The 11528-nt window shown below is 36.9% G+C and overlaps 2 protein-coding genes across 2 annotated transcripts in view; one reads left to right on the top strand and one right to left on the bottom strand.

Moving 5' to 3' along the window:
• POLR3G (RNA polymerase III subunit G) overlaps positions 1-5555 on the top strand; it is a 19521-nt gene extending 13966 nt beyond the window's left edge. The window contains exons 5-7 of the mRNA XM_031557365.1: positions 1594-1664; positions 2568-2696; positions 3200-5555. Coding sequence (XP_031413225.1) covers positions 1594-1664; positions 2568-2696; positions 3200-3286 — 287 coding nt within the window. The 3' untranslated portion in view covers positions 3287-5555. The remainder of the gene's footprint in view (positions 1-1593; positions 1665-2567; positions 2697-3199) is intronic.
• Positions 5556-6200: 645 nt separating this feature from the next.
• LYSMD3 (LysM domain containing 3) lies at positions 6201-11526 on the bottom strand (the record flags this gene model as incomplete). Its single annotated transcript, XM_010726067.2, has 2 exons — positions 6201-9678; positions 11302-11526. Coding segments are annotated over 2 exons (879 nt in total), but the record flags the coding sequence as incomplete, so codon positions are not given.
• Between the last annotated feature and the right edge of the window lie 2 nt (positions 11527-11528).

Below are 11528 nucleotides of genomic sequence, written 5' to 3'. Positions count from 1 at the left end.
TCCAAACCAAAATTAAAAAAAAAACACAAACAGTAAGCTGGCTTCACTTCCTCTATGCATATGTATACAGCAATCAGATTTACTCATGTAAGACAAAGCACTATAAGAACTGCAGTTTAAAAGAAAATAGATTGTATTGCCTTGCTATTTTGCTTAAAGTTCTACATTCAAACGGTGTGCCTGTGTCTGTAATATTACAGAGATTCCCACCATTTAGTGAAGGCTTTTGCATATCTTTTTTTACTTCCAAGCTGTTTATAGACATTATCTCTGAAAGTCTGCAGGTGTTTGTGCAGAGATGGTCATTTCAAATCACACTTCTTAAAGGCCTCCTTCATTCTGGGTGTATTTGCTTTGATGTATGTGTTCATACATTATTACAGAGCAGCTTGACTTCCCTCAGCTATGTGTGGTGCTTTTGTCATTTAAACTCTTCCTGGGCAAATTACTGAAGTGAACAGAGTGTTATGACAAACGCTTTTGAGAAAATGCAATTATTTTCTTAGCAGCTGCTATCCTTAGATATTGGGCCAAATAAAATACATACCACTTTGGACTACTGTCTGCTCCAGAAAAGCTATCTCCTTCTTCCATCAGCACATACTAATTTTCTTTCTACATTACTACATTTAGTGTACTGTAATATAAAAAAAAAAAAAAGGTGCATGTTATATTACTGCCTGGTCAGTAGCTGTCCGGTCATCAGAAGCTATATAACTACACCAGTGTGGAACTTACCCTGGCAGTTTTACCCTGCAGAGAAGAGCCATTGTGTTAGATACAACCCTAAGGTATAAGTTTTATGCAGGGCAGCATGGTACAGCAGGGAGTGGAAAGACAGGTGTATCATGGAAGCAGGACATTTCTAGCTTTGCTACAATATTTCTCAACCCAGAGCTCTTTGTTTCTGCTGGTTAAACTGCACTCCTGGAACTGAGAAAGGTGTTCCCAAGCTTGGAGTACTGCAATTCAGACAGCTCTTATGGAGTCATACTTTCAACCTTTGCTCCATCATATAATTAAGTAGGATGAGGATGAATTGTAGGGAATAACTTGATAAAAGCTTTGTCCACGTAGCAGTCATTTCTGGTCCAAAAGCCATTTAAATGCAGTAACCTCATTACCCCAGGGGAGCTCACAAATACTTCTGTCTGCCTTTTTTTTTTCACTTAAAAAAAAAAAAAATCCTTTCTCAAGTGCCCAGCTGTCATTATTTTGTGCATATGTTTTATCTCCTCAGATGATAAAAAAGTGACAATGTATTTGTGGAGCTTTTCCCTAAAGTCTTAATTTATTGTGGGTAAGTGAAGAGCATTTTGTGAAGCTGAATGCTGTAGTTTGATCAAATCTTACATTAAATATCTGTATAAAATGAATTCCAAGCTGGCCCTATAGACATCATTTAGATAAATCAGGCCATTATTCCTCTATGATTGATGTAGCTCAGAGCTGAAGTAATTTTAGTACAAGAGTATAGGATTTTCATGGCAGTTACTACCCTTAAGATAGAAGCTCTTAAAAGCAAATAAAAATATTCCTGTTATTTTATATACAAGAAAAAATAATAGTTATATTAATAGTATTTTATTTCAGCAGGTGCAAAACCAAAAAAGGCAAAGAATTCTGAGCCTAAAAGTAACTTGGATGTGTTGAAAAAGATTGAGGTAAGATGTGCTTAATCTTAGTGGATTGTACAACACAAATTACTGAAGGGAAATTAATCTTCTGATATATGATACCCTGATAAGTTTTTGGGATAAATACATCAGCCTTTCTGGCCTGGTCTTGTTACCTTGACTGAGAAAAGTTCTACAATATAGTAGCACAACGGAAAGGAGAAGGATAAGGCCTGGCAATGGAGAAACTGGTTTGGTTTTGTTTTGTTTTGGTTTGGTTGTTTGTTTGTTTCTTCTATTTAAGGCCGAACACATCATTCAGTTGTTCTTCACAGTACAGCTGTGTGGCCTACTTGTGAAAAGTAGAGCTAACTGAAGGTGGAAATTGATCCAGAAAATTTAAATTGATGCTTTTTTCAGCACTTTACTGCTTCTTATTAGAAATATACCGATTTGTAAGTTGAGAGCAAAGAAAGAGAGAAAAGCAGAATTTAGGAGGAAAGTGACTGTGATTTTGGTGCTGACCACCCACCTTGTGGAAGTGGAAAGCCAAAAGGTGAAATAGCCCTGTCTTTTTTTCTTGATGATGTATCAGCAGTTTGGTGCAGATACTTTATAGTTTGTGGTTACATTTTATCAAGTATTATATCACTTTCTACTGTGAATTGCTCCAAGAGTGGATGGTAAAGGGAATGAATCATCTCAATTTATTACACAAGATATGCTTTTTTTTAGAATTCAAGCCTGATGACTTACACTCAATAAAAAAAGTTCTTATAACATTCTAGCATTTGACATCATGTTGTCCTTAGATATTGACAAAAAATATTTGTACAGTATTGTTAGACTACTCATCTTACTGCTAACTGCAGCATAACACTTTGATTGTGAGGAAGGTATACTGTTGCCATAATGTTAGATTGTGGTGTAAATGAAAATGTCTTCTGACAGGAGTTGGAAAAGAAAGATGATGAAGAAGAAAAATCTGACGATGAGAAAGACAGAACAAAAGATAAAGAAGGTGAAGATGATGAAGAAGCTGAAGAACCAGAAGAATATGATGAAGAGGAACATGAAGAGGTGCTCTACTTATTTTTCTGTTTACATCAGATCAGATCACAGTCATTAATCAGTGTGTTGGCTGTCCCCAGCTTTTCTGAAGCAGAGGGAGATCCATAAGGAAAGGCACTGTTCAATTAATTTTCCTTGTTGTAGTACAGTGTTGTAGTTAGGCAAGTGTTTTAGATTTGTTACTCCCAAACAGCTCTGAATTAAAGAGTTGGCCAACAGGAATGTGTCCTGCCACAAACAATACATGAAACTACTTATTTTCACCATCAAAACAGGGCACAACATTTTCATTTTAAAAGGTTCCTCTCCTTTCAGAGATACCAAAAATTAATTTTTCATATTTTCTTTCACAAGAAAGGAACATACGTTAACAATTCAAAATTTTGTGCCCAACTAGTTTATAGCATGTTTCTTCTATAAATTGTCTCTTCACAAGACTGATAATATAGTAATTATATATTTATTTATAAATATAGTGATATTATTTTGGTCTGCAATATGTTTTTGTTTAGGAAAATGACTACATTTCTTCATACTTTGAAGACGGAGATGACTTTGGTGCTGGCAGCGATGACAATATGGATGAAGCAACATACTAGCTGTTGTTGCTAGGAGGTGTACTGTTCAAGGCTTTTGTTCATTTGCCATGTTTTGCAGATATGCACTTTTTAAAGCTTCTCTGAGATGCCTATTGATGGAACAAGCTATAAGCCAAAATATGGCTTCTGCACAGAAAAAGAATGTATCCATTTTTGTCGAATTGTGCCTAAGCATTTGCACTAGTCAGTTCTATGCTTTAGCTGTGAAATTCCTCATAACTGGAGCAAAGCAGAAATAAAGCCGCTATGGATGAAAGCTGCCCATATTTAGCAGCTGACTTCTTTGAAGGAATTCATGTTAACTTCTGAATTCAGGTGACTGAAAATAATTGACCACTAAGCACTTTAATATAAACTGACTTGAAAGAACTATAGTAATACAGACTAACAAGGTAATGAGTATTTTGAAGAGGTACTGTTTTAGTCAGCAGAACTCTTACCTTTAGTATATTATTTAAAAGGAATGATAATATTTAACAATATGTTTACATTGCCTGTATGCATCAATATAAATGATTATTAGGGGTAATTTCATTTAGAAAGAATATATGACAGAATTTAAGAAAGTATCCAATTCTGTTTTCACCAGTGGCATGCAGTTTGAAGGGACAAGAGTTTTATTACTCCTTCTCAGTTTCTCTGCCTGTTAAGGCAATATTAACTTTCCTACCTCACAGAGCTGTTAAGTGAGATAGCAGATTATATCCACGTAACGAGGCATTTACTTACTTTTCTACAAAACAAATTTAAAGAATGAAAACTAATAAAAAAGCACATACATGCAAGAGAAATATGTGGTAAAATATTTTGATTGTGAAAAATTAGGAAAACATGAGTGCTCAGAGTAGGAAAACTACAATGTTTAGAAACTTTTTTAAGAACCAACAGCCAAAATGTAAAAAATTTATTCCTGAGTTTAGAAACTAGATGAACACAGTGACAGAGCAGTCTCTGTGTCCCTTTGTCCTTTGATTATATAAAATATTTACCAGTGTTATAATTTATCAGTTTTGTTGTAACATGAATGTGCTGTTCTATTAGCAGGACTAATGAAAATAAAATGTCTTAAGAGTAAACCAATTCTTTTCCCAGTTTTCTTTGGAAGCGTGGCATTTTGTCAAGCAGTATTTTACCTCACTGCTGACTAGAAAGTAATACTGCATTATTCTGTGGACTCTTCCATGCAATAAGATATGGCATTCTGATAAATTACTTATCAGTTCTAAAGGAAATTAAAATGCAGTGTATGCCACACTTCAGAGGTAAACTAATTGTATTTTGAAGAATGTTTAATAAACAGTCTGCTGAATTATATAGGAAATGTATTCTGTTCATTTTCTTTTGGCAACATACATACTAGCAGCTGTTTCTTCAACAGTTGTGCCCATTTCATCTATGTGATACGTAACGTAAGGCATTGTAAACAAGGCAATCACGTTGAAAGGTAAACAATGAGAGAATCCCTGCAACTTGCACAAGGAAAACAAATAGAGTGTTTTTGCCAAGGGCAAAAGAACCAGAGGGTAAACATTGGAAAAGCAATACTATATGTGTTATAATTTGGCCACTGCTTTGGCTAGCTTGAGCACATGACTCTTCTTTGGAACAGATGACTTCCTTCATTCATCACCTTTAAATGGTTAACTATGGTCACATCTATTCTACATAGAAGCAACCACGTGTCTCAGGACAGACCTTCTAAGACTAGTTTAACAATGGAAGATAAGGTCAAAGCTTAAGAACAGCCTGTGCCCTGTGTTAAGCCGCTTCTGAAATGGAATGAGGTTGTTTTGTTCCAAAGACGTAATTCTCACAGCTGTTCTTGTAAGTTGATATTTCTAATTGCTTGGGATTTATTCCAAGACCATGATGTTGATAAAATGTAGACTGTTTGCTGGGTCTCAACAAATGTCAGACTTGGATAGATCTAGCTGAGGCTAGAGTTGGAGGAAAGCTAAGGAAGTATATGTGGTGCTTATCTTCTTTCTGGGGTTAAACTAGGACACTAACTTAATTTTTCATTCCTATTTCTCAATACTGTTTTCACAGAACTAACAAGTTCTAACAAGAACTTTATACAGAAAAGTTCCAATTTAAACAATGCAGGCAGAGGACAAACTTTTAACCTACCAGTTATGGTATTCTAGACATGAATGCTATATGCAGCTACTGCCAACAAATACTTGTTGGCCAAGGAATATTTTAGATTACATGCAAAATTAGCCAAAACAAATACAAGTAGAGGCTTTTTGTAATACATGCAAAATACAGAGTTAAGAATATATTATAAGCACTACTTTCACTGCAATCTAAAAAAGAACTTTTATTTATGTTCTTCTAAAAGCAGAGGTGTGGAAGTATCTTAAATAAGACTTGCATCCTCATCCAGGATTATTTTACAAACTTGTACTCTGAACCTTTATAAAACAATTATACAAAGATTATCTGTGACAATATATTCCAAAATATAGATTTAAAGCATTTAAAATTTTATATGATCCAACAGTGCAATATGCACTTAATTTCAAACCTATTTCCTAACCAACAATGTGTTATAGTTAATCTATAATGTGATTTACCATGCAGTTTGTTTTGATATGATAAAATCTAAAACACTAGCTTTACCTTTAACTTAGTATATCAGATTTTAGTTTCATACAGAGAAGTTACTCAGTTTATTCATAACATGATGCACTGCCATTCATGTTGTATTTTGGAAAAGACAGTAAAAATCCCTGCATCTTGCAAATAGCAAAACCAGCTGTTGTTCGTACCTAAGTCCAACATAAATTCTCCTCCTAAAACTATATTTTCTGATAACAGTAACCTTCTAATTTAAAAACATGCTAAATAAAAATATGCTACGTAAACAGTAAAAACATGCCAGACTCTTGGTCAGAGTATACTATTGTTCAACAAAACCGCTTTCCCCTTTTTTTTTTTTTAAACTGCTTACCATGCCACTTTTAACAACTCGGTGACAGTAACCCACAGAACACTACAGAAGTCCAAAGCCTGGGATACACCAAAGAACCATTCAACTCCAATGCCACAGGACAAAAACCAACAGTTAACAAAGAACAGTTAAGCTAAGTGAAACGGCAGTGGAAATTAAGGCCACTTTGAATTGATGGCAATTTAATACATGCCTGTTAAGGTACATGTGGTAAATCAGGCTTAATGTTATGTGACACCAGTAGCTAACATTTCTTATGAAATTAAAGAATTAAAAATGTTGAGTTTTCATAAAGAATGATGAGGAAAAACAGCAAATAAGCTTCAACTAAAATACTTGACAAACTAGCAGTTCCCAGCCTCAGGAGGCACATGGCTCATTTGTCTTAACATGCCAAAATTCTGTTATCTGGATAAGTGCAAGTCACCTATTTTTAAAGTTCACTTGCTTTTAATGTTTTAACCATAGAAGCTGCATCACATTGGTCACCACGAATTATTTCACAATATAACTTTTTGTACAGCCTTACCCAGAACTGGTCCTTGAACATTCATACTTGCGTTATTAGCATATGGTTTTCAAGAGAAGAACAATTATTAAACAAGATTTTTGAAAACCAAGTGTTACATGAAACATGAGGCCCACATGGACTCAAATTCCTCTCCTTCCGTGGAAACTGAGCAGCCATACTGTCACCAGATATACTACTTTCATTGAAGTGCTCAACAGCCACTTGTTCACAGGTCCAACTGTACAATGCTTTCCTTCATGTTTTAGGCTACACTTTCAATACAATTTAAGAAATGCCTCCTATTTTACATTGGCCCATGATGTCAGAGGAGGATGCTGGTGATATAGCAGTAAAGGTTGAACCTTCCCACCAATATTGTTACATTTTATCATTCTGTGACTGATGGAAGCAGAGAGGCAAAATAACTGGCACCCATTGATGCATGCTGAACATTTATGGAGACCAGTCAGCAGTAATGAGCGCAGTGAGGTGGTGGGGCAAGTGTTTCAGCAGCAGCAATGTGAAAGACAGGCCATGTTCTGGACAGCCATGCACAGCTGACACACTATGAAATGAAGGGTGTCTATCTGCTCATCCACACATCGGTTAATGGCAGTAAATATGTTGAAAAAAGGTGTTTTGTAGCTGAAAATTTGCTCTATCAAACAGTGTTATTGCACCCTTTATAAGCATTATAGTTTCCATCAAAATAAGTAGAAGGCATTACTTTCAGAGCAACCTATACACATTAATCCAATTATTGTTCGTACACTCAGAACACGGTGAATAATACTTGCCCCATTTTTGGGAGGCAACAGATAGTGACACAAGCCTTCCTTTCAAAATTCAAAAAAATAATTGCTTTGTCAGATTTTTCATACTGTATACACAGTCAAGACAATCACAGGAGTTTATGATAGAGTTTAAATTGAAGGTAGTGTTATTTTTCCATTTCTTCCTTTTTTTAGACTAAAGTCAGTTAACTTCAGCTTTGGTAATATTACTTCAGACAGGACCACAGACATCTTACTTCACAAGGCAAATATAACAAAAGATTATAGGCAACACATCAGTTTTTATTTAAAAACGTTCAGAATACACAAGAATCTCTTTTTTTTTCCCTATATGAAAAGTCCTTTTTTGCTTGTTTTTCTCCTGCAGCACTTTCAGGCAGGGAAGAAAATAAGGTAGAAAATAAGTTTGTTCATGAAACCAAATGAAACATTCAAGAAAAGAGTGGTTGAAGAATACCAACTAAAGAACAGTGTGAAGCTGCAACTGGTCTATTCTGCTGCAATGTCAGTTTCTTATTAGCAGCCACTGAATCTCATCTGAAGTTTTCTAGGAGATTTCTGGAAAAAGTTGTTATTTGAGATTCATGGGCAAGTGAACATTAGCACATTCAGAACCCAATGGTAACCAGTTTCTGAAGAATCAGTTGCTTTTACACTGAGATCAAGTGGAGGAAGAAAAAGTCATTACCATAAAATAAAGATTAATGGAGCACAATGTCACACACCAGCACTTATTTCATTTCATACACAGCTGACCAGAAGAGAAGTGCAGTCCATTCAAGTCAACTGAAGGATACCATGGGGAGGTATGTGAAGTTCTAAAGAAAAGATCCAACTGCTGAAGAACGTGACATAAATAGCAACGTGTATGACATAAACAGGAACTAAGATTCCCTTCTGTCTATACTTAAAAGTACTGAAGAACAGATTGATCACAGGCACAGAATTTGAATATTCCACCTTAAGCATTATCTACTGCCTCTATGAAAGACTTCTAATGAAAAGTGGACTTCATAGTGGCAATTAATTATAGAATGATTGAGTTTTAAGAATTCTATAAGAAAAATAAAATTTTAAGAATTTGTCTTAACTGGCAACTGTAAACTTGGTATTAAAATGTCAAGTGTACTATGCATTCTATAAATATTTTAAAAGATAGATATCCCCAAACGCCCACTTCAGGGCTGTAAAATGTACAGTGAAATTCTTTGTGTGTTAGCTCAAACTACCTCCTTTTACTTTGTCATTAATTAGAAAACATACACCCATCAAAACAGAAAAAAGTGCAAAGCTTCAGAGACAATTTTGTGTCTTAATTCATATCCTGATCATGCACCAAAATCTCCTGCCTGAAGCATATTACAGGATTATATCATCCACTGAAATATCCTCATACTGGAACACTGCCCATAAAGTTAAATCATACATCAGTAAGTATTTTCTCTGCATTCCAGATGCATTTTGGTTTCATCTAATGCTATGCTATGTGTCTATGAATAACATTTGCCTGGGGTTTTCGGTTGTAAGGCTGGTAGTCTCCTTGACTATCAACATTTATACTATTTGCTGGATTTCTTCCATTTTCTATTTGTTTCTGATGTGATGCTGCTGTGACAAAGGAGTGGGCGGATTCCATTGTAGAGTGGTGACTGACATCTGCTTTCACTAAAACTTCATAATACAAAAGATAAAAAACAGGAGTTATTATGCCAATAATCAACATAATAACTACAGCTGTCCACCATCCTATCCCCCAATCTGCTCCATAGTACGGATCCTTGCATTTTTTACTTCTACCATCAGTTTCAAAACAGACCTGTTGGGCTGCTAAGGCAGAAACCACTTCATTAAGGTTCTCTCTCTTCGTATCATTACACTTCACAATTTCTTCTATATCTCGATCCACTTCCTTTAAGAAGTTGCCAGCAGTCTCATTAGCAGTGAATTTATCAGAAGGTAATGCTTCCTGCACTTCTGGGGAATAGTGAGCAGGCCGAAGAACTGTTCTTCCTTTTGGAGACACATGTGTTTCAGTCAATACACTGAACTTTTTCACTGGAATTTTGATAGACCTCAGAGCAAAAAAGTCTTGATCATTGATAAGATTGTTAACTCTCTTGATATCTGCAACCTGAAAGAAAAAAAATAATAGTTGAAATAGCAAAGGTCCATGGGCGTGAACTCTTAAAAAAGGTCTGAATTCTTGAGAAATAAAAATTCTTCTCTAATGAAGGAAAAGGATAACTTATACCCAAGTGGCCTCCAAGTAGTTAGAGGTCAAAGATCAAACTTGAACAAAGTTAAAGCAAGGAGGTTATTGAAGGACCCTTACTTGTGATGATGACTTTGAAACTCATTTCATAAACTTCACGTAATGTGCATTAAACTATTACTGGAAATAATCTCTGTTAAATGAATAGTACTTTGCCCTCGTGTTTTGCTAGTAAAATAAGTGGCTATGATTTCTTAATCAAATTCAAAACTTTTGAGTAAAGATTAAAATTTCTGAGCATCCAGTGCACCTGACCACAACTGGTTTTGATATTATTCCTGCTTTTGGGTACTAAGGTAGAAACAAAGCTTAGCTTAGCACGCCATCATCTTCCCTCATCAGGTCAGTTCTCCCTTTCCCTGTTCTTGCTCAAAATGAATCTTGTTTTCCTCTTTAAGAGGCCCACATTTTAAATCTCTCAAAAAATACTCCATAAGGGTTTAACTGCCCTTGAAGAATGAGCAGCCTCATTTTCATACAGCAGTTCCGCGAAGGTACAATACAGAGTCACAAACCTCATGATAATTAACCTGATGATAATTAAGTTCTTCAAGTCAGTACTTTTTTGTAACAGAACACAGAAGAACACAGAAGAATATGGAAATTTTGTCTCTTAAAGGTGCATAACACCAGAGATCCTTCCTGTCCTCACTGGGAGGACATTATCTGTGAAGAAATTACAGACGGAAAATAAGAAAGTTCAGAGCAAGATCTAGAGACCCTTCTCCTTGTAACTGCTCCACTTAAAACAGACTTGGGACAAAAAAGTCATCTGAGACAATCAATGCCCACTGCCTGCACAAACATTATAACATGTAAAGCATTTCAATTCTTATGACAGTGTATTTATTAAGTGTAACTAAGTCAGACTGGCATAAAAGAGCAAATAAACACAGCATTTACCTGAGTGCTCAGCAACCCCCCTGCAATGCAAATCACACTTGTTACCTAAAGCCCAGAACCCCTTGCACCTTCCCCAGAACTGTCTAAGAGTGCACATCAGTTTTTCTTACTTGAGGTCAGTCTAGGTAACTGTGCACAAAATGTCCAATTGCAGTGAGTCTTGAAACTTATTTAAGTCAACGCCTGTCACGATTATCAAAAAGTTACATTAGGACTCTGATACATTAGTTCATGGCAGAAGGGCTCTAATTTTATTTTACCACCTAATGAAGTAGATAACAGCATGACTTCTGGAAAGCAAAGATTTTAAGTCTACCTCTGATCTTCGTAGAGCTGCAGGGCTAGGAGCTGGCACAGCTGACTTCCTACACCACAGCAGAGGTCGCGGCCTCGGCTAGCACCAGGCAGGTGCTGGCAATGATAGGAAGGGAACCCACCCGGCCCACCGAACGCCTCCCAGCGAGAAGCAGCGATACAGAAGGCCACGCACAGCGCTCGGCCCAGCACAGCAAGGCGCTCTGCGGCAGCGCAACGCGCGCGGCCGGAGGCGGCGAGCAGAGCCGGCCAGCGCGGACTCACCGAGCAGCAGTACTGCAATGCGATGGCGTTCAGCGTGTCCCCTTCCTGGATGTCCTTCGTCAGCAGGATGATACCGTCCAGCCTGTCCCTCGACGTGCTCCGCCGGACCTTCTCCCTGCCTCGCGGCCGCAGCTCGAACACCTCGCCCTCCTCCTCGAGCCCCTCGCTCTCCCCGGGGTAGAGGTGGCCGCCACCGGGCGGCTGCGTTCCGGCCGGCAGCTGCAGGC

This window comes from Meleagris gallopavo, chromosome Z, assembly GCF_000146605.3.
Source record: "Meleagris gallopavo isolate NT-WF06-2002-E0010 breed Aviagen turkey brand Nicholas breeding stock chromosome Z, Turkey_5.1, whole genome shotgun sequence".
NCBI lineage: Eukaryota > Metazoa > Chordata > Aves > Galliformes > Phasianidae > Meleagris > Meleagris gallopavo.
The sequence above is the reverse complement of the archived record's forward strand: the minus strand, read 5'-3'. Positions and strand labels throughout refer to the sequence as shown.